The sequence below is a fragment of the Mustela erminea genome, chromosome X (genome assembly GCF_009829155.1).
Source record: "Mustela erminea isolate mMusErm1 chromosome X, mMusErm1.Pri, whole genome shotgun sequence".
In the NCBI taxonomy this organism is placed as follows: domain Eukaryota; kingdom Metazoa; phylum Chordata; class Mammalia; order Carnivora; family Mustelidae; genus Mustela; species Mustela erminea.
In genome coordinates, this window is record NC_045635.1 from 5,378,572 (window position 1) to 5,403,425 (window position 24,854).

The window sequence follows — 24,854 nt, forward strand, 5'->3', positions numbered from 1 at the left end:
GCAGCTGGGTGCTGGTGCTTTGGGAAGTCTTTCCTGGGCCCTGCTTTGGGGGCGGACGAGGGAATTCTGCCGTGTGGTGTGGCCCGGCTGCCGCTCTGAGAGCGGAGGTGACCACGGCGACAAGGGCGGACAGTGAAGTGATGGGACGTCGTGCCCCGTCGCTCAGAGGAGCTCAGGGGGCCGCCAGGGAGCCGTGCGGCTGCCGGGAGGGATGCGTGCAGACTCGGGGTTTGGAGCGTCGCCGTGCACAGGGCGTAAAGGCAGCTGGCGCGGCAAGGGGCCGGGAGAGAAACGGAATAGTGCGGCGTCGCCGAAGCCCGCAGTACGGGAACCTTTCCTTCGTTCCCAGCGGGCAGGGCCGCGAGTGCAGGACCTCGTCCCGGGCCTGGGACAACGGAACCATGACGTGTCTAGCTGTGAGCACATCAGCACCTGAATGGGGCCATCGGATGGCCATTCGGAAGACGGCAGCTTTCGGCGGGTCCGGCCCGCAGAGCTGGTTAGCAAAAGTGTTCTGAGTGCCGCCAGCATCCTAGAGCGCGCCTGGAAGCTGGGGGGAGACGCGCTGGCTGTCCGGGGCAGGTAATGGCGGGGAGGGGGTGTATCTGGGTCTCTGGGCAACTAACATGGGGGGCAGGGAAGGAACAGAAGGAGACGCACCGGGTCTCCGGGGCAGCTGAGGGGGGCGAGAGACACACCTGGCTCTCCGGGGCAGCTAATGGGCTTGTGGCTCTTCCCCTTCAGGGCGGAGCAGGGCGGCGTTGTAAAGAACACCGTCTCTGCCTTCAGGCGGCCGGTGGGTCGCGTGGGCTGCACAGTCACCTTGTATTTGCAGGAGAACGACAGATCTTGAAGAATGATGTAATTGTCCTAAGAACAAGAGAAAGAGAAGATGCTGCAAGAAGTCTCCTTGGGGACACACTCCCGGCAGGAGCTGAAACCCTAGAGCAACAAGGACGATGTCCTCTGCACGCAGCGTGCGCGATGTGGCTTTTACACACAGCAGAGAAGCGGCCCGTTCCCCATTGGGATGACCGCCCCCTCCACCTGGGGCATGGAAGACACCCCTGGACTTGGGCAGGACCGCGGCGCCTTCCAAGCAGGCGTGACGCAACCGCAAGCACCAGTGTCCGTGGTTGGAACAGGACGGAAAGGGGAACTCGGGCTTCTCTGGGACTCGGGTCAGGGCTCCTCTGTCCGTCTGCACCTTCCTGCCCCATTGCGGGGCTGCTGTTCCGGCCTCGGGCCGTCCTGCTGCGCCTGCCGACCGCAGAGCCGCACCACGCACTAAGGGGCGGGCCTGGGTGTGGGGCAGTCGTGAGCGCAGCTCCGTGCCCGGCACGTGGGCCTGCGCTGCCTCTCCGGTCTGCGCCGCCGTCGGATCCGAGCCCGATGCCCTCGAGGGAAAGACGCAGACGGGACCCCCGTCCGGGCCGTGCAGGACCGGCCCCGCGACAGCTGCCTGGGCGAGGCGGGCGCACACACCGGGAGGGCGGGACAAGCCGAGGCTCCGCCCACCCCGCCCCTCGCGGAGTCGGGAGTCCAGGAGCCCGGGGATGCGCACGGAGTGGGGTCCAGGAGCCCGGGGATGCGCACGGAGTGGGGTGCGCACGGCGGGGGAGGGGAGGGGCTGGCGCCTGATCGCGGGGGCAGTGCGCACCCCGGAATTCAGGGCACCGCGCACCTGCAGAGTGAGCAGGGAGCCTCGCAGGCCTGCGGCGTCGCCGTGGGGGACGGAAATGCTTTCCTGCGGGAGTGGGATCGCACCCTCTCTGGGAACACGCTGCAGTCCCGACCCGCCAAGGTCAGCGCTGGGCAGCTCTTTCGGGAACGCTTCCAGCGGGCGTGGGAAGCAGACCTCGAGAGCACGAGGTGGACTCCCGGTCGCCCCCTCCTAACTGCAAACCAGGCGCCTACAAGCTGTTTACAGACGGAGGAGGCCAGCGGCAGCGTCTAGCAGGCGGCGGCGTGATGCCCACTTCTCTGGGACACACGTCCAGGTCCAGCTCCGTCTTCCCTTCAGGGTTTGCGGAGGGGAGAAGTCACACTTGGCTGCGCCCTGGGAACAAGGCAGATCCCCAACCACGGCAAGGCGCACCCGGGAACACTAGGGAAAGCCTCGCCGGTGCGCACAAGAACAGGATCAGACCCTGCTTCCGTCCTGCCTCCCTGCGGTCGCAGTAGGCTTTCCTTGGACCGATGCATTTCTTTCTCTGTTACCCCGGGCCCCAAACTTTGGAAGCAGCCTACCACGGGCGCGCTTTGGGACAAGTCAAATCCGGTAAAAATCTGTATTTCTGCAGATCCGCGGACTTGTGTTATCTCACTTTATCTTAAAGTCATGTGATCCATTTGGATTCTAAACATACTGTACTTGCTGCTTTAGAAAATATTCAGAAGAAAACTGTTCCCCTTGTCGATCGGGTATCGGCCCCTCCAACGGCTGGAGCTGCCTGTAGGTGTTGTGAACCGCGCTGCTGCGTCCCACGCCCGCCGCTGGCTCCCTGCGCAGCCGCCCTCGTGGCACTCTCCGCTGTGTGCTCGAAGCTCCTCTCGAGTTCATGCGTCGCCCCCGTGTTTGGAAGAGCTCATGCGGTAACACTGATCTGGTGACGGTCCCCAGGGCGTTGACGTTCTTTCCAAATTAAGTCGGGAAAGCGTCGGGGCTCCGTGTGGGGCGCAGACAACAGCTCTGCACACTGAGCGACGGGGTGCTGGGCAGGGTCGCGGCAAAGCAAGGCGCCGAATGGTTGTCAGAAGTTGACGGGGACAGTAACCCCTTACATCGTGCCGCCAAGATCCAGAAATCAAGGCAAAGCTTTCGTCCAACAAAAGGCAGACGCACAGCAACCTGGAACCAGGTCCCCTCTGACCCCGGAGTCCCGAGGAAGCGCGTCTTTAACCCTGTGTTCTGTGAGCTGCCCTGAGCCGATGGGCTCGAGTCCCCAGGGAGGTTGAGTGAGGACGGAGCACGAGAGCACCGTTGTGTGGGCCCGTGTACCTCGTTACTAGTCGGCAGCTACCGGGTGACAACGAGCTCTCGGGGGCGGGGGGAACACCCTTCGTCCATCTCTCTGCACAGCTGCTACCCACACCCCAGGGAGCCAGACACGCGCGAGCCGCGAGCCCCGCGTGACGCCTCTCACCTGGGTGATGCCGGAGGAGGCCTCGGCCGCGCTGCTCCGGTTCTGGGCACAGGCCTCTGGGAGCCACTGCACATGGTAGCGACTGACGCCGGGATCTGCAAGGTCAGAGGAGCACAGGCTGCGGCCACGGTCCCCATCGGCCGCGGCTCCCAGACTGGGGCGCAGCGGGAGGGGCGCATGCATGTGCTGCAGGCATCCGAAAGCGCACACGGGACAAGGGAGGGAGCCGGTCTGCAGAACCTGGACTGTCGCCGGGAGGAGAGTCCAGGAGAAACCCAGGGAAGAGGCCAGAAAGTACAGGACAGGCCCGGCAGCATGGCCACGAGGTGCGGAGGGGGACCTCGCCCTGGTTTGTGGACCGAGCGCACCCCCACGCGAGAGGGCGGCCCTCGGCCCAGGAGGCCTAGTTCGTGCATCAAGGAACTGTCAGCACAGATGCGGCTCCGACCCTTCTGGGAAAGCCGAGGGCCCGTGCAACCCGGGCCACCTGAACAGCACCTTCTCGCTGCGGGAGCCCCGAGGGTCGCGATGCAGTCCCCAGTGCGCATGACCGTTCCCGCTGCCCGCGGCCCGGGACAGCAGCTCTCCGTGTACTCCTTGCATGTGGTCCCCCAAACCCTGAGCCACTCAGGGTGCCTGTGAGAGCACAGAGCCCGCAAGCCTGTCCTGCCTGGACTGAGCAGCGTGTTCTCTGCCCAGTGCTGGACTCTGGGCCATCGCTCAGGGAAAGGACAAACCCACGACGAGCCCCTCGCCCAGTGTGGGGAGGGAGGTCTGGCCTATGTCGGGTCAGTCGTCCACCCGTGGGCTCGAGGGTGGGAACGGGTGCCTCTCTGCCACCAACCGGCGCCTCATCCCAGTGCCCAAGTGCTGGATGGGGCTTTGCTGAGGGGAAAACGCTCAATGGCACTGGAGGACCCCAGGGGAAGCTGGTTTGAGCACTTTGGAATGAGAAGAGACCTTGGGTCTGAGAGGGTGAGCAGGGGTCAAGCAGGCGCCCTGGGTGTTTGCTTAAAAGGGGAACCCCCGACCAGATGCTGTGCGAGGCACGCAGCAGGTTGCGGGGCTTTTTTGAGGGAAAAAAAGAACGGGACGTTCTACACAAGCGTGAGGTCGGCGAGTGACTGCCTCTGCTTCCGTTGCAGTGCTGCTGGTCAGGGCACAGAACGGACCAACCACTCCGAAACAGCTGCTCTCGGGACCTTAGGCACCGACGGGCGAGGGAAACAGTGAACAAGGCAGGTGCGTACGGTCCACCTGAGGCTAGATGGGGTGTGTGGGTTCACGCGGATCAGTACAGAGGGGAGGGGCCGGTGCCTAGCCAAGACGTACAACTGTGCCGACAGTGGCTGCAGTGTTACTCGGAGATCGAGCTCTCAAGGGCAACGCGGATCAGGCCTGCTGGTGGGCGCGGGCCAGTCTGTACACGTTCCCGGTAGTGCGGGTGGTCCTGGGTCGTCTGCAAAGCTGTGGCCAGTGCAGATGTCCGTGGGCAGTTTAGATGGCCATGGGCGGTGTAAATAGTGGTGGACAGTGTAGATGGCGGAAGGCAGTGTAGATGGCCGTGGGCGGTGTACATGGTCGTGGGCAGTGTTCATGGCTGTGGACAGTGTAGATGTCCATGAGCAGGACTGGCGCCGGCGTGGGCAGTGTCGATGGCCCTGGGCAGGCCTGGCACCCGTGTGGGCAGTGTAGATGGCCATGGCAGTGTACATGTCCATGAGTAGTCCTGGTGCTGGTGTGGGTAGTGTCGATGGCCATGAGCAGTGTAGATGGCCGTGGATTGTGTAGATGATTGTGGGCAGTGAAGATGGCCATGGGCAGGTTGGTGCTGGCATGGGTAGGATAGACAGCCGTGGGCAGTGTAGACGGCTGTGGGCAGGTCTGGCGCTGGTGTGGATAGTGTAGATGACTGTGGGCATTGTAGACAGCATGGGCAGGCCTGGCGCTGGTGTAAGCAGTGTAGATGACTGTGGGCAGTGTAATTGGCCATGGGAAGGCCTGGTACTGCTTGGTCAGTGTAGATGGCCGTGGGTATTGCAGATGGCCATGGGCCGTGGAGATGGCCGTGGGCAGGCCTGGTGCTGCCGTGGGCAGTGTAGATGGTTGTGGGCAGCCCTGGCACCAGCCTATATAGTGTAGATGGCCGTGGTCAGTGTAGATACCGTGGGCAGTCTAGATGGCTGTGGGCAGTCCAGGTGACCTTGGGAAGTCTAGATGACTGTGGGCAGTCTAGGTGGCCATGGATAGTTTAGATGACCATGGGTAATGTACATGGCTATAGGCAGGTACATGGTCCTGAGTGGGCCTAGCACTGGTGTGGGTATTGTAGATGGCCATGGGCAGTCTAGATGGATGTGGGTACTGTAGATGGCTGTGGGCAGGCCTGGCGCTGGTGTGGGTAGTATAGATGGCCGTAGGCAGTGTAGATACCATGGACTGTCTAGATGGCCGTGGGCAGTGCAGATGGCCTTGGGCAGTCTAGACGACCGTAGACAGTTTACATGACTGTGGGCAATGTACATGGTCGTGAGCAGGCCCGGGACTGGCGTGGGGAGTGTATATGGCTGTGGGTAGTCTAGATGACTGAGTACTGTAGATGGCCAGGGGCAGGCCTGGTGCTGGCGTGGGTAATGTAGATGGCCATGGGCAGTGTAGATAACTTGGGTAGTATAGATGACTGTGGGCAGTGTATATGACAGCGGGCAGTGTAGATGGCCTTGGGCAGACCTGGCGCTGGCATGGATAGCGTAGATGGCTGTGGGCAGACTTGGCATTGGTGTGGGTAGTGTTAATGGATGTGGATAGCTTGGATGGCCATAGGCAGTGTAGATGGCCATGGGTCGTGTAGACGACTGGGCAGTGTTGATGGCCGTGGGAAGTGTTGGTGGCTGTGGGCAGTGTTGGTGGCTGTGGGCAGTGTAGATGGCTGTGGATAATGTAGATGGCCGGAGGATGACCGTGGGCTGTGTAGATGGCCGTGGGCAGGCCTGGTGACGGCAAGGGCAGTATAGATGACCATGGGTACTGTAGATGGCCATCGCAGGCCTGGCGCTGGTGGGCGTAGTGTAGATCGCTGTGGGAAGTATAGATGGCCATGGGCAGGCCTGGTCCTAGTGAGGGCAGTGTAGATGGCCGTGGACAGCCAGGCCAGCTCATGGCCATCTACATTGCCCATAGCCAGCAAACTATCTACGGCCATCTGGACTGCTCACACCAGTACCAGGCCTGCCCACAGCATCTACACTGCCCGTGGCCATCCATACTACCCCCAGCCATCCACACTGACCTTGGCCATCTACAATGCCCACGAGCATCTACACTGCCCATGGCACGCAGAGTCCACGCCAGTGCCAGGCCTGCTCACGGCCATGTACTTGCTGTTTTTTTCAGTGTTGAATGCCATGGGCCGTGTACATGGCCGTGGGCAGGCCTGGCGGTAATGTGGGCAGTGTAGATGGTCGTGGTTAGTAGCCACTGCCTGTAGCCAGTGCCAGGCCTGCCCACAGTCATCTGCACTGCCCACGGCCATCTACAGAGCCCATCCCAGTGCCAGGCATTCCCACAGCCATCTAGAGTGCCCACAGTCATCTACACTACCCACGCCAGCTCCAGGTCTGCCCACGGCCATCTACAGTGCTCACGGCCGTCTACACTACCCACGCCAGCTCCAGGTCTGCCCACAGTAATCTACACTACCCACGGCCACGTACACTGCCTACACCAGCACCAGGCCTGCTCACAGCCACGTACTTACTGTTTTTTCAGTGTTGAATGCCATGGGTAGTGTACATGGCTGTGGTCAGGCCTGGCGGTAACGTGAGCAGTGTAGATGGCCGTGGGTACTCTAGATGGCTGTGGGCAGTGTAAATGGCTGTGGGTAGTGTAGATGGCCATGGGCAGGCCTGGTGGTGGAATGAGCTGTGTAGATGGGCATGGGCAGTGTAGATGGTCGTGGGTAGTTTAGATGACTGTGGGCAGTGTAGGTGGCTGTGGGCAGGCCTGGTGCTGGTGACATTGTCTATGGCCATCTACACTACGCTCACTAGTGCCGGGCCTGCCCATGGCCATCTATGTGCCCATGGCCATCTACACTGCCCTCGCCAGGCTTGTCCATGGCCATCTACACTGCTCACGGCCATATACACTACCGTCACCCATGCCAAGCCTGCCCAAAGCCATCTACGGTGCCCACGGCCACCTATACTGCCCATGGTCAACTACGCTGCCCTTGCCATCGCTAGGCCTCCCACAGCCATCTAGACTACCCATGACCATCTACACTACCCATAGTCATCCAAACTACCCATGCCAGCGCCAGGCCTGCCCACGGCCATCTACACCGCCCACGGCATCTACAGAGCCCACACCAGTACCAGGCCTGCCCACAGCCATCTAGACTACCCATGACCATCTACACTACCCATAGTCATCCAAACTACCCATGCCAGTGCCAGGCCTGCCCACAGCCATCTACACTACCCATAGCCATCTACACTAACCACACCAGCACCAGGCTTGCCCACAGCCGTCTACACTGCCCACAGTCATCCAAACTACCCATGCCAGTGCCAGGCCTGCCCATGGCTGTCTACAGTGCTCACGGCCATCTACACTACCCACACCAGCACCAGGCCTCCCCACAGCCGTCTGTACTGCCCACAGCCATCTGCACTGCCCACAGTCATGTACACTACCCACGGCCATCTATACTGTCCACGTTATCTACACTGCCCTTGCCAGGCCTGCCCACGGCCATCTACATTACCCACACCAGTGTCAGGCCTGCTCATGCACATCTACACTGCCCATGGCCCTATACACTGCTCATGGTCATCTGCACTGCCCACAGTCGTCTAGCTTACACACGGCCATCTACACTATCCACAGCCGTTGACACTACCCATGGCAGGACCAGGCCTGCCCATGGCCATTTACAGTGGCCACACCAGTGCCAGGCCTGCTTACGGCCATCTACATTGCCCACGACCATCTGCACTGCCCACACCAGCACCAGGCTTGCTCACGGCAATCTACACTACCCACAGCCATCTGCAGTGCCCATGGCCATCTACACTACCCACCACAGCACCAGGCCTGCCCATGGCCATCTTCAGTGCACACGGCCATCTAGACCACCCACGGCCATACACACTACCCTCACCAGTGCCAGGTCTGCCCACGGCCAACTACAGTGCCCATGGCTGTCTACACTCCGAAAAGCAGAGGGCAGAATTCCATCAGGGCAGCTGAACAGCTGGAACTTTGACCCTCACTGGGCGAGACTCTGGGGAACTGGGCGGTAGTGGGGGGGTGTGGGGAGGCGGTGCGCAGATGCAGAGTTCCTCCCCTGCCAAGAGACTGCACAACAGCTGGCGTGCAGAGCAGCAGCTGAGAAGCAGCAGCGTGCAGCACACGGGGGGTCCCCGGCAAGGACATTTGTTCCCTAAGCTCAGAATGTGTGGGCCTGGCAGGGATGTGTGGGACTTGAGTCCGAGAACAAACGAGGGTGGGCAGCACAGACTCTGTGCCAACAGTGCTCCTCTGCAGATGTGGCTCCCAGAGCCAGGCCTCGGCTGCAGGCCTCCCCGCCAGGAGGCCCTCAGGAGCCCTGCTGCCGGCACACGTCCTGCCCTCATATGCTCCTGAGCCACCCACACCCTCCCACACTGTTTGGGCCAGCCCACGGAGAGCGGGGCCACAGGCCTGGCACTGTGCCGGCACCACCCCCAAGGTGATGCCTTGAGGAGAGGGGCAGAGGGCCAAAGTGCTGTCTGGCCGCAGCCCCCGTGGCAGCCTGGGGGCTCCTCCCCACCCACAGATGACTGGGAGCGTGTGCCCTAGGGGTGGGAGCTCCTCCAGCTCTGCCTGACGCCAGGTGTCACCGGCTCAGGTGCAGCGGGGCCCCGCACTGGCCTGTCAGCACCACGGGGACCAGTCCCTGCCCGTGATACGTACAGCAGAGGACAAGAGAAGAAAAAAGAACTACAGAAACAACTGTAAAATAAGTAACTAAATGACAACAAGCACACACCTATCAAAAGTTACTCTGAACGTAAATAGACTAAATGCCCTGATCTAAAGACACAGGGTGAGGGAATGGATAAAAAAGCAAGACCCAGCTCCATGCGGCCTAGAGAGACTCATTTCAGACCTAAAGACACCTGCAGACTGAGCATGACGGGATGGAAAAGCATTTATCAGGCAAATGGAAGTGACAGGAAAGCCTCGTGACAACACTGAAATCAGACAGACGAGACTTTAAAACACAGACCGTAGCAGGAGACAGAGAAGGACACTACGTAATCATAATGGGAGAAGTCCGACAAGATCTAACAAGTGTAAATACTTATGCACCCGTGTGGGAGCGTACAACTCCATAAAAGCAGTTAATAACAAGCAAAAAGGAAGTAATCCATGATAACACAACAGTAGGGGACTTTACCGCCGCACCGCATCAACGGACCGATCACCGAAGCAGGAAATCAGCAAGGAAACAGTGGCTTTGAATGAGACATCAGACCAGAAAGATCTGATATACTCAGAACTTTCCACCCTACAACAGCAGAATATACATTCTTCTCAAGTGCACATGGGACTGTCTCCAGAGCAGATCACTTCTTATGCCACAATATTAGCCTCAACAAATTAAAAAAGGTTAAATCCTACTATGCATCTTTCCGAACCACAACACTAGGAAACTAGAAATCAACCACAAGAAAAAGTCTATAAAAAATACAAATACATGTACATCACATAACATGCTACTGAATAATGATTGGGTCACCTAAAAAATCGAAGAGAAAATAAAAAAATACACGGAGACATATGAAAATGAAAATACAAGGCTCAGAATCTTTGGAATCCACTAAAAGCTGTTTTAAGGGGGAAGCTTATAGCAGCAGAGGCCTACCTCAAGAATCAAGAAAAATCTGACCAACCTTACACCTGAAGAAGCTAAAAGAAGAACAAACAAAACCCAAACTGTTTTAAGAATGAAGTAATAAAGATCAGAGCAGAAATAAGTGAACGAGAAACCAAAAATACAATACAACAGATCAATGAAACCAGAAGCTGGTTCTCTGTAAGTAGCAACAGAACTGATACACCTTTAGCCAGAGTCAGGAGAGAGACAGAGGTGGGGGGGTGGGTTGGGGAGCTCAAACAAAGTCAGATACGAAACAGGAGTCATAGGAACCAAATCCACAGCTACAGAGGATTATCAGAGAATATTATGGAAAATTAAATGCCAACAAATTAGACAACCTAAAAGAAATGGATAAATTCCTCAAAACATATACCTCCCAAAACTGAATCAGGAAGGAAGAGAAAATATGAACAGACTGGTTATCAGTACTAGTATTAACAAAAAAAGTCCCAACGAACACAAGTCCAGGACCAGACAGCTTCACAGGCAAATTCTACTAAACATTTAAAGAAGAGGAGTTAATACCTATTCTTCTGAAACTATTCCAAAAGATAGGAGGAAACCTTCCAAATTCATTGTATAATGCCAGCACTGCCCTGATACCAAAACCAGATAAAGAAACTGCCAAAAAAAAAAAAAAAAGAATTACAGTCCACTATTCCTGATGAAGACACATGCAAAAATCTTCAACAAATCAAATCCAACAAGAATGATTAACAAAGTCATTCTCCATCATCGTATAGGATTTACTCCTGGGACGCAAGGGTGGTTCAGTATTTGCAGGTCAGTCATATTGTGTGATGTGATACATCAACAAGAGAAAGGACAGAAACCATATGATCATTTCAAGAGATGTAAAAAAAGCAGCTGATAAAGTACAACATCTGTTTACAATAAAAACCCCCAACAAAGTAGGTTTAGAGAGAACATACCTGAACATAATATAGACCATCTATGAAAAACACACAGCTAACACTACACTCGGTGGTGAAAAACTGAGAGCTTTGCTCCTAAGGTCAGAAATAAGACAAGGATGTCCACTCTCATCACTTTTATTCAACATGATAGTGGAAGTCAAAGCCACAGCAATCAGACAAGAAAAAGAAATGAAATGCACCCACATTGGTAAGAAAGAAGTAAAACTTTCACTGTTTGCAGATGACGGGATACTATATATAGATAAACCTAAAGTTTCCCCCCAAAACTAATAGAACTGATCAATTCAGTAAAATCACAGGATATGAAACGAATATCCTGAAATCTGTTACATTTCTATCCATTAATACCACCATAGCAGAGAAATTAAGAAAACGATCCCAGTAACAGTTATACCTCCCCGGGCAGACGCCGCCCCGGCGTTCCAGTTCAACCCACGTGCCGACCACAGAACGAAGTCCTGAGCGGTATGGGAGTATTAACCATTTCCTGCCGCAGACAGAGGGCAGTGGTGGTTAATCCCACTTCATCGGCCAAGCGGAATGCTTAGGAATGCTTAGAACTCCTCGCATTTGGGTTGCAAATCAATCACCAGACGGTTTGTGAAAGCATCATACCTCCTTGTCTGCAAAGGAGGAAAGCACAGCTGGTCCTAAAGCCCCAAGAAGTGCCTAGCTCAGAGGCGCTCACCCTGCTTCCTAGCGTCCTGTTTCCCCTCGGCCCGTGGGCCAGCCTTCAGGGCTCCACCTACAGGAAACCCCGTAAGAACCCTGACATTTCTGGGGTGATTACTTTGTGCTGGGCAGTGTCCCCAAGCACTCGGTATGTGTACTGTCATTTAATTCCCACAACAAACCTACGACACCGTCTATCACTTTCCCTTTAGATCATCATGTTAATACAATAAAGAAGAAAACGTCCTTGACCTTCTCATTACTTTCAAGAAGAATATGTGATAAAACTGCACACGAATCCGTGAGAAAAACACTGCAGATAACAGCAATGGGGTGGGGCACCCGGGGGCGCAGTCGGTTCAGCGTCTGCCTTCAGCTCACGTCATGATCCCAGGGTCCTGGGACTGAGCCCCGCGCTGGGCTCCATGTTCAGCTGGGAGTCTGCTTCTCCCTCTGCCCCTCCCTGACTCACACATACTCTCTCTCTGAAATAAATAAAATCTTAAAAAAAGAAAAAGCAGTAGGGGATTTTGTTCATCTGGTGAAGTATGTCTACTGAAATCTTACAATCAGACATCACGCCTGGGGTTAATGTGCTCAATGACCTTACTGTGCAAATCCAATCGTGGTAGATACGTACATCCAGTTGTCACGCTGGGCACCTCAAATATGCACCATGTTCTAGAGCAATTCTAGTCCATAAAGCTGGGGAAGGTAAAAGCAGCAGATACTTGCATACGGAGATAAAATCTGTTATGTCCACTTGCACACGTTGTGTTCATGCACACACGCACACAGGTCCCATGACATCACTCACCACCCCCGTGAGATGGGCACCGTTACTCCCTCTTTACAGATGAGAAACTGATGTGCTGAGTGGTGAGTGATTTGCCCGACACCATATGTTGGTGAGTGGTTCGCCTGGGCTTTTACACAAAATATATCTCAGTGTAAAGACCGTGTTCTTAAACTCCATGTTATTGTGGCTCAAATAGTAGTTTACAAGCATGCAGTGTTTTACATATTCCTAACAGATATTTAGAAAACTGACTTTCCTCAGCCATCAATACCATTAACCTGTTTCCATGTAATCAGAAGGACTAGTAAATCTTCAACCAAGTAACCAAGAGGAAGAAAAGAAAGCAGCACTTCTGCTTCATCTCCGCTTTGAACCAACACAAATGAGGAGTCAAAAATAAAAAACAAACGTCACCCCTGCAGGGATCACCCCTACGGCGTCCCGCACTGATCATCACAGCCGGCGTTACAGCAAGGGACAGAAGGAAAGGTCCAGGTCTGGGAAGGAAAATACCACATTCTCCTTATGCACATGCTACATGGTAGCTTTTATGGAAAAATGGGAAAGAATCATCACAGGAAATGCAGTGAGCAAGGGAATAGAACAAGAGAGTCCGATTCACCATCAAGACATTGAAAGAGGATGTCTTTATCTATAGGACAGCCACAGTTAGGAAACAAAACTGAGGAAAAGTACGCATGTACGGAGTGGGATCACAATAAACACAAACACCTTAGAATAATCCTAATAGAACTCTTATAGCCTCTGCATTACACATTATAAATCACTGTTGAGAGAAAACTTTAAAAAACGGAATAAAGTGATACGTCAAGTGTCGGGATTTTTGAGATGTGAATTCTCAGTCGTGACCATATGTTGACTGTAATCTCAACAGAGATCTCACAAGGTTTCTGTGGGCACTGACAAATTAATATAAACACTGATATAAAAGCACAAAGGACCAAAAACAGTCAAGACAACTTGATAATGAAGTAAAAACTGAAGAACTATGATTAAAAATATTTACAGATTTACAGTAGTTAAGACAACGTGGCAATGCCAGAAAGTTGCAGAGGGGGAAACGCCAAATGACTCCAGAGAAAGTTGAAAAGATAAGACGCCCATACGTGTGATGTAGGGCCGGGGCAGCAGCCCACAGTTAAGCAAAGGCTGCTCTGTCAGCTCTCCTGAGCTCTGCCGCAGCTCAGGAGGGACGGACACGTAAAGGAGCAGTGAGCTCCACACGTAAACGCAGTTCCAGGCGGAAGACAGCCCCAGAGAGAAGGGGGAAGCGGTCCAAGTTCCGGGACGTGAGGGGAGGATCTGTGTGACCCTGTGTAAGCAAAGATCCTCAACCAGGGTCTGTCACCCAGAGAAACAAAATGATGAATGGGTCCCCTCTACAACACAGAAGCACTGAGGAAGGAAGGATGGATGGTCACACAAGGAGAAAACGCTGAAACCAGGGAACCGGCAGGTGACACCTATACTCAACAGGTAAAGGCCTCTTGCAGGACAAACAGCGCGGCTGAAGAGCTTAAAAACGCAATCAGACAGAACGGAGCCATCGAGACACAGGTCCCAGAACTGCTCAACTCAAAAAGATGGAAACTCCACGAGGGAGAGAGAGGGGGGTCCACTGGGGACGATCGTGCCCTGAGAGTGGGAATGGAAGCTGCAACCTCTGTGAGAAAGTGTCATGTCTTCCAAAGCTCTGCATGCTCCTGTCACCCAGGGTCCCCCTCGTCCGGGAGAACGTGCATCAAAGACCTGTGTTCACGGCAGCCCTGTGCTGCAGAGCCCCCCACTGGGGCAAACCAAATCCCCAGCCCTGGCTAAAAAGAGCCATCGGTGCAACTCCACACGGAGCAAGGGCAGACCAGCCCTGCATGAAGTACGGCTTCCCCAACAGAATGAGGTCGTTTCTCGCTCCCTGGATCTCATGCACCCGAGAAGCCCAACGTGCACGGTATGGTTCCGAGTGATAAACATTTCAAATATCAGCAAGACAGATCTTCAAGTTGACAAGTCACAACAGCAATGGTTGCTCTTGTATGGTTAAAAAGTATTCTCAATGCTTATGGTTGTATTTCATTATACGTTCATGTTTTCATGCTCTTGTATGCTTAAGAAGTATTCTCAATGCGTACATTTGTATTTCATTATATATTTATAGTTTCAATATTAATGTTTTACGACTGACACAGTTCTAATCTAAAGTCAGTAAACATAATAGATCAAATAAATTTTGTAATTTAATAATTATCCTAAAACTTATTATGTTTACAAATAGGGATATACATGAATGAATAACTTTTAATAAATAATACTGAATAAATGGAATGTAGTTTTAATTAACGTAGGAGAGTAATAAGACATTAATATTAATTGTAATATTATTTTGGCTACAGAATGGATGTCAGCAGCTTAGAAAAAATTCTGGAACAAAAAGAACTCCAGCACCAATATTCCGTTTTTTGTTTTTTTTTTTGCTCATGTAGGTTCCCTGATCAGCATGGATGCCAATGTGGGGCTTGAATTCACAACCCTAAGACCAAGACCTGAGCTGAGATCAAGAGTCAGACGCTCAACCAACTGAGCCACCCAGGTGGCCCTCCAACACCAACATTCTGTGTAACAGTGTTCTTCGGAAGAAATGTTAAAAGTGAACTCTTGAAACGATCTGTCTTTCCTGTGTTTCCAAAGGCATACAAGTGGTAGACATGTAAATGTACATCAAATAATTCCAAAAATACTAGTTCGATAATACACACAAAAATCTTACGAATGAAGAAAACCAAAGAAAATGAATTTATCCTAAAGACAGCTATTCAAATACAAACTCAAAACAGAATTAATTCCAAGGGTAAATCTGGCTTGCAGTATTAATTGTAAAATGGAAATTCTGAAGACACCCGGAAGTTTTGCTGTAGTGGGATGATGGTGTGTTAGGATATTGTGGTGTGTCCGTACACAGAAGTGAGTTAAACAGGGAACAGAAATACAGGATAGTGCAGAATGCTCCTACATTATATGAAAATGTGTACTTTTTACATACATATATGGACCTGTGTGTGTGTGTGTATAAAACAACTGAAGGAAGAACAGAAGTGTAGGAAAATTTTGAAAAGACATCTGCCAAAATACTGTTTCTAGGAGACCATACTGAAATAAGTGACTTCTTTCTCTATTTCCCAAATTATTTGGGTTGTGTGTCTTTTTTTAAACAACAAACTCATTTAGAACAAAACTTTATAGAGCAGAATAATGAGTGTTTTGAGTGTCTTGGAGACAGGACTGGCCTTCTGGGAAAGCAGTGAAGCCAGGCTAACATCCCTGAGATGAGAAAATGCAACCAGCTGACCAACGGTGCTGATTTCTAAACACGGTATGGGTTCCTGGGCGAGAAGCAGCAGCCCACTCAGACTTCACAACAGCAGGAATTTAAAATAAATAAATAAATAAATAAGGATCTAAATATTCTGTTTGGGTTCTGTTTCCCTTAATGTCACCCCCATGGCAGGGCGCCTGGGTGGCTCAGTCAGTGAAGCATTTGCCTCTTGGTTTCAGCTCAGGTCATGATCTCAAGGTCATGAGATCCACCCCCACACCGGGCTCTGTCCTCAGCATGGAATCTGCTTGAGATTCTCTCTCTCTCTCTGCCCTCCCCTGCCTCATGTTCTCTCTGTAAAATAAGTAAATCTTAAAAAAACAAAAAACAAAAACTATTCACACCATGGTTCAACCCTGACTCTTTCACTAGCCCCCTGGTGTCACGGGGCCCCTTACACAGATAACAAGTTGTCAGAGAGCATTTGCGTACCTTCAGTCTTTTTCCAGTAGACCTTCACCTGAAGTTGGTTGTCTTGATAGAAGGGGGCTCCGATTTCCAGGAGCCGCGCGGGCCGTCGTCGTTGGAAAGGCGGCTGCACGTGTGTCACGCTCTTTCCCGTTTTCCCAAGTTGCTCTTCTGCAACAGAGTAGAACACTGTGATTTCCTGGTCAAAAGTAATCTGTTATCAGTACACAGTCGCCGGTGGGACAGCTGCTCTGACTTAAAAAGGAGATGTGAGTGGTATTTCTCCTTTTATGTATTTTTTGTAGTTGTAAAGAAAATAAGTGAAATACTATGAAAATACCATGTGGTCTCAATAGCCAAACTGTAGAAAGAGCCTAGATGCCCATCAACAGACGAATGGATAAGAAAATGTGGGATATATATGCAATGGAATACTATGCAGCCATCCAAAGAAATGAAATCTTGCCGTTTGCAATGACGTGGATGGAACTAGAGGGTATTGTGCTAAGCAAAATGAGTCAGTCAGAGAAAGAAATTATGCTATGATCTCACCGATATGAGGAATTTGAGAAATAAGACAGAGGATCATAGGGGAAGGAGGAAAAAAGGAAACAAGACAAAACCAGACACAGAAACAAACCATAAGAGACTCTTAATCTCAGGAAAAAACTGAGGGCTGCTGGGGGCTGGGGTGAGGGAGAGGGTGGCTGGGTGATGGACACTGGGGAGGGTATGTGCTATGGTGAGTGCTGTGAAGTGTGTAAGCCTGATGATTCCAGACCTCTACCCCTGAAACAAGTAATACGTTCTATGTTAATAAAAAAAAAAGAAAAAAAAACCACGTGGCCTGAGAACAATACAGAGAGCTCTTCCTGGACATACCAGCATTATATATCAATGCCCAGACAGGCCCTACATGTTCAATCGACTTTTTACATGAAATACTAAGGGTCAGCAAATGCAATGCAATGACACCTCAGACGGGGAGTGGAGCTGAAGGGTGCATTCATCCGTTCATCCATTGGCTCCTCGTTTCTTGTCAGTACTTAGTGACCACTTCCCAAGTGTCTGGCAGTGAGCCAGAGACTGCAGATACAAAGCTTGTGCTTCGGGAGTGGACACACGTGCGAGTGATCCCACACGCAGTAGAGGGTGTTCCCAAAGGCTCGCGCACAGGGCAGGGCATAGTCAGGCGGGAGCACAGGGAGGAGAGAAGGTGGTGTTTGCATCTCACAAGCAGCTGGTGCCTATGCCTTGGAAAAGCAGCCAAAGGGTGTTTGTGGAAACGAGTTACAAGAAGAGGCTCGGACGGCTGCAGTAGAATGCTTTAGGAAAGACGAGATTGGGTCCGTACGCATATTCACCGCTATTTCCTAACATGACTTTCCCCACCGTCAGTGTAACACTGCATTTACCGTGTACTTATTGCAGAGCAACGACGATGTAAACGTGATTCAGAATGACCCCAAGCTCGGATGTCCCACATGCAGTGGCACCCAGAGAAAGTCTCTAATCAAACAAGACACCAGGAAACACTCCCCCGAATGAGGTGATTCAAAGTGGGATTTCTACCAGCCTAGGCCAGGCCACTTCTTCCCCGTCACCGTTTCATGGCGCAACCGGCTCTGCTTTTACCGTTCTTTTCGTTTTCCTGTTTTGATGCAGTCACAGTTTTCCCGTTTATGCCGTTCCTAATCCCTACAGTATGTCAGGCTCCTTCGTCACTAGGTTCCAGACCCCGTTCGCTCAGAATGCACTGGCTGGCTCTCCTTGTCCGTGTGGGGTACGACACTCTGTCGGTCCGTCGTCCCCACCTGTCTGCTCTGCGTGACTATCTCTATTCTTACCGTCGTCCTACGAAACGGAGCAGGGTCAACCAGCTGTGAGCTGAGGGCCGGACGGCGAACGTTCTGGCTTCGGGGCCTGTGCGGTCCCACCCCAGGCCTCAGCTCTCCCGATGGCTCAAAAGCAGTCACAGACGATCTGCAAACAAGGGGTGTGGCCGTGGGCCGCTACCATCTTATTTACAAAACCAGGCGGTGGGCCGGATATGGCCTGCGGGCCACCGTGCGCAGACCCCCGAGAAAGTGACGTCAGCCTGCACATATTCAAAATGAAAACCATGGGGTTCAAAAACACTAAGAACAGTGTCCAGTTCCACGCAGGTGCGGCCACGGCGACAGGGAGCTGTAACCCCAGCGCCGTCTTCCGTCAGGTTCCCGCTCTCCATGCATCATGGGCCACTTCCGTTCACGGAGCCAGGCCATTAGCTACAGGGTTTTGTAATAAGGATCTCAGAACTTCCCACTGACCTCACAACTCTCCTTTACCCAATGCCTAGTTTGGGAAGGGCCATGGTTAGAAATTCCACCAAACTTTCTGCTTTCTGAGTCCCAGGAGCCCCGGGGAGGAGACCACACCGAGCGGCATGTAATGTCCACCGATAGGAACCTTTCCCGACAGGCCCGTGAGGGAAGACAGGAACCCGGGGAAGGTGCGGGGAACCTGCACTGACCGCCCACCACTCCTCATATCAGCACACGCACAGGATTACCTACACAACGATTCAAAGGGAAGGGACACTTACGCTACTCAGGTTCTAACGTACCACGTTGTGCTTTAGACAGCTGAAATAAATGTTTGCATTCCCAAGAACATTTGTGAGGCTCTAGTCTTCTGCACCCAAATCCAGTGTGTATACTGGGGGTTTATCACATCACTGGCCAGGCTCAGACCCCCGCGGGGTGTCCTACAGTTCAGCTCAGGTCTGACACCGTGTACCCTAAGATGGCATCAGATCCCGTACAGACACCGTCCATGTCGGTGGGGGGTGTTCCCCTCTGACACCATCTACACCATCTACCTGCACATGACATCGGATCCCTATGGACACCATCCCCGTGTGGGGAGGGGTGTCCCCCTCTGACACCGTGTGCCCTAAGACAACATCCGATTGCCTACAGACACCGTCCACATCAGGAGGTGTCCCCCTCTGACACCGTCTACACCATCTAGGTGTAGACGGCACCAGCTCTTCCCGAATAAGGGCTCGGTCCTATAGGACTGTGCCACACTTCGGACACTCGTCACCATTCTAGGTTGTCACCTGTGACTCTCACTACCTGCTATCGAGTGCAGGTTCCAACCACCAACTCCGTGGGTTCGATTCCTTTGCTAGAGTGGCTCACCGAACTCTGAAACATTTCCTCACTACATTACCTCCCAGTTGATTATAAAAGGGTGTACGTCAGGATGAGCCTGGTGAGGAGATGCCCAGCCAGGTCCGGGAGAAGAGCTTCCGCACCCGCTGAGGACCAAACTCATTCTGCTTAATACAAACCACAGCCTCACCGGCTCCCTCGTGAGAGGCGCTGGGTCACCCCACAGTGAGAACCAGCAGCGCAGAGAGCTTGGAGCACACACGGGCTGGGCCCAGACAGAGAACCTACAGGGCTCTCGGGCAAAACTCATGCCTTTCCTGATCACCACGTTCGTCAAGAATCCTGCTGGTCACAGCAAAAGTATCTGTTAACTAGTAACTAAGGACTTAACGATATTCACAAATGAACTTACGGTTTCTGAAACCCCTTTAATAATCTGTGACTTTGGGAATTTGCCAGAGAATAAGCAAATGTGTAGATACTGTGGCTAATCTCTACGTGAATTTTGCCTTTGTACTTTATTATGTCCTACACACAGTTTTGTTTTCCATTACCTACACGTAAGGATGCAGTTTTCTGTATCTCAAGATGGAAATGTGGTTGCTTTACTGAGAGGCACAGACGCGTAGGGTTGCCGAGCCCCACGCCACTCAGAAAGGACAGAGACAGGGGCTCCATGCTAGGAGCGTGGCCCTGGTTCTGAGCGCCAGTCCTGCTCTGTCAGTATCAAATCCAAATGCACTAAAATCATGTTTACGTGTTGTGAAAAGATCAGAGGTCTGACGGATACTCTATCAGTCCCAAAAGTGAGACAACGGAACGAGTCCGCTATTTTTCCAAATGTCAAAATTCTGATTAATTTTACAGATCAAGAGCCTCAGTGTATTTCCTCTCGGCTCCATTTTTGTTATGAAAAACTAGAAGAAAACCCCAGTTGCCTCACGCAGCTGGAAAAGCCTGTGCAATCTGTTGACTGTGGAAAAGGTCCTCCTGCCTCCAAAAAGCAAGCTGCATTTCCAGCCACGAGTCTTAATTCCTTCCTCCTTCGAGGGGCCCTTTTCTGATACGACGTGAGCAGTCCGCTTCTGCTTCCGTGGAGATTTTTGTCACTGAAACACCTAGTGGCCCGCAGACCTGGGAAAAGGTCCCTCGGAAAGTAATTGACATGCTGGCATTTACTACTCTCTTTCCTATAAGATGTCATTCCCCTAGCTTATACCCTAAAGTTGTAATTACTCTTTATTTCTCGTTGGTCTGCGATGAAATTCACAGTGTTCTTATAGAAGTCATACGCTAGGGGCAACTGGGTGGCTCAGTCCAAATCGTTTGCCTTCAGCTCAGGTCATGATCAGGGTCCTGGGATCGAGTCCCACATCAGTCTCCCCGGTCAGCGGGGAGCCTGCTTCTCCGTCTGCCTCTGCAGCTCCCTCTGCTTCATTCTCTCTTTCTCTGTCCAATCAATAAATATTTTTAAAAGGAAGAACAGTCCTATGCTAACCTTCATGAGATTGCATTTCAACACGAGCATGTGACATCGCGACAAACATTCAGCTATGTTCCTCACAGTCCTTGGCGAAGCCTCTCTCTTCCACAGGACACCCTGAGACCAAACGACATGCGTCAGGCCAGGTCATCTGAACGATTCGTGTCACCTTTCTGAAGCCACAGGAGAGGCATCAGCTAATCCTCGGAATAAAGTGGCCTCTGAGGGGGTTCACTGTGGTAACTCTTCACTGACCAGGGGAAACATTATCGAATTTTACAAGGTGACTAGAAAGTGACATTAGCGCTCGGAGTCAGCCTGTCCCCTGAAGGCTGACTCTGGCTGCGGGTCACAGAGGGATTCCTGCTTACGGAGCGACACTGCTCGGTGTGTGTGCACGTGGGGAACAGCCACGGACACATCTGTGCTCCGTGACCTACGTGAGAGCTTGGTTCGGTGGATGTTGTTTGCCGAGTCAGAAAGCGGTGGGCTTCGACCCATGGTGGAGTCTGCCGTATGCACAGGGAAGGAAGTTTCTGCCTCTCACTACAGAGGACGGGGAACAGAGACATGATGTGCTCCTGCTTACGGGGAACCACGTGTCTTTCCGAGACCGAGGAAGCGGACTCTGTGCCATATGGCTGAAGGCGTGCAGGAGACAGGTCTACGACCATCCTGGAGAGAGTGGGAGACAAAGCTAGTCGAAGAGCATCTCACTGACCCGGCCAGCTTGTGGGGGCTGCAGCAGGCAGAGTGGGGAAGCCCAGATGCGCCTCTGCGGGGCCCGAGAGCCCCCCACGCAGCTCCCTCCAGGCGCAAGCCCGGCGAGGGGCACCCCGAAGAGCCCTCTACGAGGGGACGCGGAGCTCCGAGTCTTTCCCTCCTTGTTCTCGGCTGTGGGAGCGCACACGAGTCGCGGCAGTCTGCAGGCCCACGCCGGTTTCTCACGGGGAAGGACTGTTGTTTACCGGAACAACCAGGACACTAAACGGCAAACTTACTTTACACGACGGATGAAGTCCCCACCAGGACGAACAAAAGGTCTGAAGGATTTGGGTCTGAGGAGGAAGCTGGGGAGGGACAGGGGGAAGCAGTAAAGAGGGAACTCTGGGGAGAAGACAAAGAGGCGACAGAAGGCAGAAGGGGGAGAGACCCGTTACACGGCGCGCATTTCTAAAGCACGAGTTGGCCGCCATCTACAAAGCGGGTGGTTAAGAAAGAGCGGAGACAAATACAAATCAGGACAGTATTTTAATTCTAAGGAAGAGGTGGGAATGGCCTAAACATGGCAAAGAATTTCACAGATCCCACGGACAATCTGACATTAGAGACAGAACGGCTTTTTAAAGAATGGAATTTCTGGAGAAAAAGGAAAGAGAATCCTGAAGAAGGTGTCTTGGGCTCTGGTGTGAACAGAAGGGTGAAGGGTGAAGCCATCTGTAGCAGGAGAGCCCGGGAGACATGCAGGTGTGCTCTCTGAGCACCTGTTAGTCTGAGCACCTGTTAACTGCAGAGAACCCGGGAGAAGAGCAGGTGTGCTGAGCACCTGTTATTCTGAGCACCTGTTAACTGCAGGAGAGCCCTGGAGAGGAACAGGTGTGTGCCATCTGAGCACCTATTAGTCTGAGTACCTGTTAACTGCAGATAACCCGGGAGAGGAGCAGGTGTGCTGAGCACCTGTTATTCTGAGCACCTGTTAACTGCAGGAGAGCCCAGGAGAGGAGCAGGTGTGCTGAGCACCTATTAGTCTGAGCACCTGTTAACTGCAGGAGAGCCCTGGAGAGGAACAGGTGTGCTGAGCACCTGTTATTCTGAGCACCTGTTAACTGCAGGAGAGCCCAGGAGAGGAGCAGGTGTGCTGAGCACCTGTTATTCTGAGCACCTGTTAACTGCAGGAGAGCCCTGGAGAGGAACAGGTGTGTGCCATCTGAGCACCTGTTATTCTGAGCACCTGTTAACCGCAGGCGAGCCCAGGAGAGGAGCAGGTGGGCTGTCTGTGCACCCGTCTGTCCACTCCCCAAGTGCAGGTGCCGAGCTAAGAGCTGAGTACGGGGCTTAGGCACTCAGGCTGTGGTCCGGTCAGCAGACACGGGGAGTCAGCAGTACACAGATGGTGGCCGAGTCCATGCGACTCACGGATGTGACTCAGAGACAGCCCCGCCTCCCACTTCCCGTTCCTTCCTTCTCCCCCACGGAAGGACTGTGACCTGTCTGCACGCTCGGTGCTCTTTCTGGTCTCGGCGCTCACACGCACTCCACACTCATACGGGCTGATGTCCGCGCCTCGGGGGCCCACGGCGCCCTCCCTGCTCTTCCCGGCTCTCCTTTCCCACCACCACCTTCGTGGCTTCTGCGTCCACGGGTCCCCACGGCTCCGTGTGCAACGGATGGAGGCTCCCGAGATCCTGTGGGCACGGTTATCTTCCAAAGTCAGCATGAGGCAAAGCTCGGAATGCATCTAGTGTTGCAGTGATGGGCGTGCACATGTGTGTCCATGCATATGCATGTGTCTCTGTGTGTGTGCGTGTGTATGTGTGTGCATGTGTGGGGTGTGGGTGTGTGTGCAAGCACAAGCACATGTACAGGAATGCATGATACACTAGACGTGCCCTCCTGGTCTGTGCACGGTACACACTCTCTAGCGCAGCTGTGTTCCTCACGTAAGAGTCTAGCTCGTCGGCCTCCCCATCACCAGACACAGTCATGCAATGCGTAGCCAAGCGCTGGAGCCGAGAGATGACAGGACTGGAAAATACCAGCCTCAGTTGCTAAACACATAGAAAAGTTTCTATGAGAAGTTCCAGGTAAAAGTTGTGTTATGCCCCGAGCCATACAGAGAAACCGTAGACGGTTTCAAACACATTTAATCTCCAAAGAGCTGGTTTCTCAAGCAGCGAGGAAGCTCTGTGTCTAGAACTTTTTTGAAAGCCTCCTATCAAACAGCTGCTGGTTCGATCCGATGTTTCGCAGGCCGGGGAAGAGGATCGCAGGCGATGACTGCGTCTCACTCCGCAGAGCCGGGCTCGTCTTTCCGAGATTCAGACAAGCTTCCCGCCCGCTCTGCCGCCCGGACAGCACCGGGCTCTGCTCCCGGGGGACCGACATCGCACGCTCCCCTCATGTGCCCTGTTCTCGGAATCCTTGCCGGGCGCTTCTGCGCTGCGGCCCTAATCTGTCCCCTCTCGTGAGCAAAGCCGGACACAGGAAACTCACTTATTTTCTGGCTCCGATACGCGTGCCACGTGGGGCTCTCCTTTTTCTTTGCACCGTGTGGGGCCGACATGCCAGTTTAGGAAAAGCGGAAACCAGGAAACTGTGCAGGGGAATAACACAGTCCCTGGGATACGCAGCGGCCTCTCCAGAAGGGATGGGGTGCGCCGGGGAAGAGCCGCGGAAATGGTGTGTCGTGCTGCCTGTCACGTTTATTAGGAGACCTGCGTTTTCTTGTTAGATTTCCATTATGACACCAATACATTGCATATTCAGTACATAACCGAAAGAGAAGCTTCCAGGGTGACCCTGTCTGACACGGTCACCCCAGCGGTCACCTAGCTCGGCACTGTGGCTTTGCTGCCTGCAACATTCCAGACTCAGGAAGCCTCTCTGTCCCTCTCTCTCTCCCTCTCTCTCTCTAACCCCCCCTCCGGGGGAGTCCCAGCTCCCGTGCTCGCCCGACGGCGACAAGCTCGCGGCACTTACTGTGGCCGGCGGCGCGGGCGGGCGTGAAGTGCAGGGAGGCCTTGGCCCCCTTCAGGCGCGTCTGCCCCCAGTACGCGATGGCCTGAAGCTCCACGGTGTAGCCGCAGTCCGGCTGCAGTCGGTCCAGGAGCACGGAATTCCGGGACTGCGGAGGAGACAAGAGGCGCGAAGCCCGTTACGAGCCTGCCCTGCCCGGCCTCTCCGTCCCAGGGACCGGCGGCCCCTCGAG

The 24,854-nt window shown here is 53.2% G+C and overlaps 1 protein-coding gene and 1 long non-coding RNA gene across 3 annotated transcripts in view; one reads left to right on the plus strand and one right to left on the minus strand.

The window, feature by feature from the left end:
* Window positions 1–5,674, plus strand: part of LOC116582833 — a 90,219-nt gene extending 84,545 nt beyond the window's left edge. The window contains exon 3 of the long non-coding RNA XR_004282528.1: window positions 4,292–5,674. This is a non-coding gene — a long non-coding RNA (uncharacterized LOC116582833). The remainder of the gene's footprint in view (window positions 1–4,291) is intronic.
* ANOS1 (anosmin 1) overlaps window positions 1–24,854 on the minus strand; it is a 170,990-nt gene that overhangs the window by 6,787 nt on the left and 139,349 nt on the right. Inside the window, exons 8-12 of one of the 2 annotated variants that reach the window (XM_032330623.1) lie at window positions 24,626–24,770; window positions 16,307–16,453; window positions 3,147–3,241; window positions 677–870; window positions 486–582 (exon numbers count right to left, since the gene is read on the minus strand). In XM_032330623.1, the coding sequence (XP_032186514.1) occupies window positions 501–582; window positions 677–870; window positions 3,147–3,241; window positions 16,307–16,453; window positions 24,626–24,770 (663 nt within the window). In that variant the 3' untranslated portion in view covers window positions 486–500. Of the gene's footprint in view, window positions 1–485; window positions 583–676; window positions 871–3,146; window positions 3,242–16,306; window positions 16,454–24,625; window positions 24,771–24,854 lie in introns of those variants that run through there. The other variant, XM_032330622.1, reaches the window with a different exon arrangement.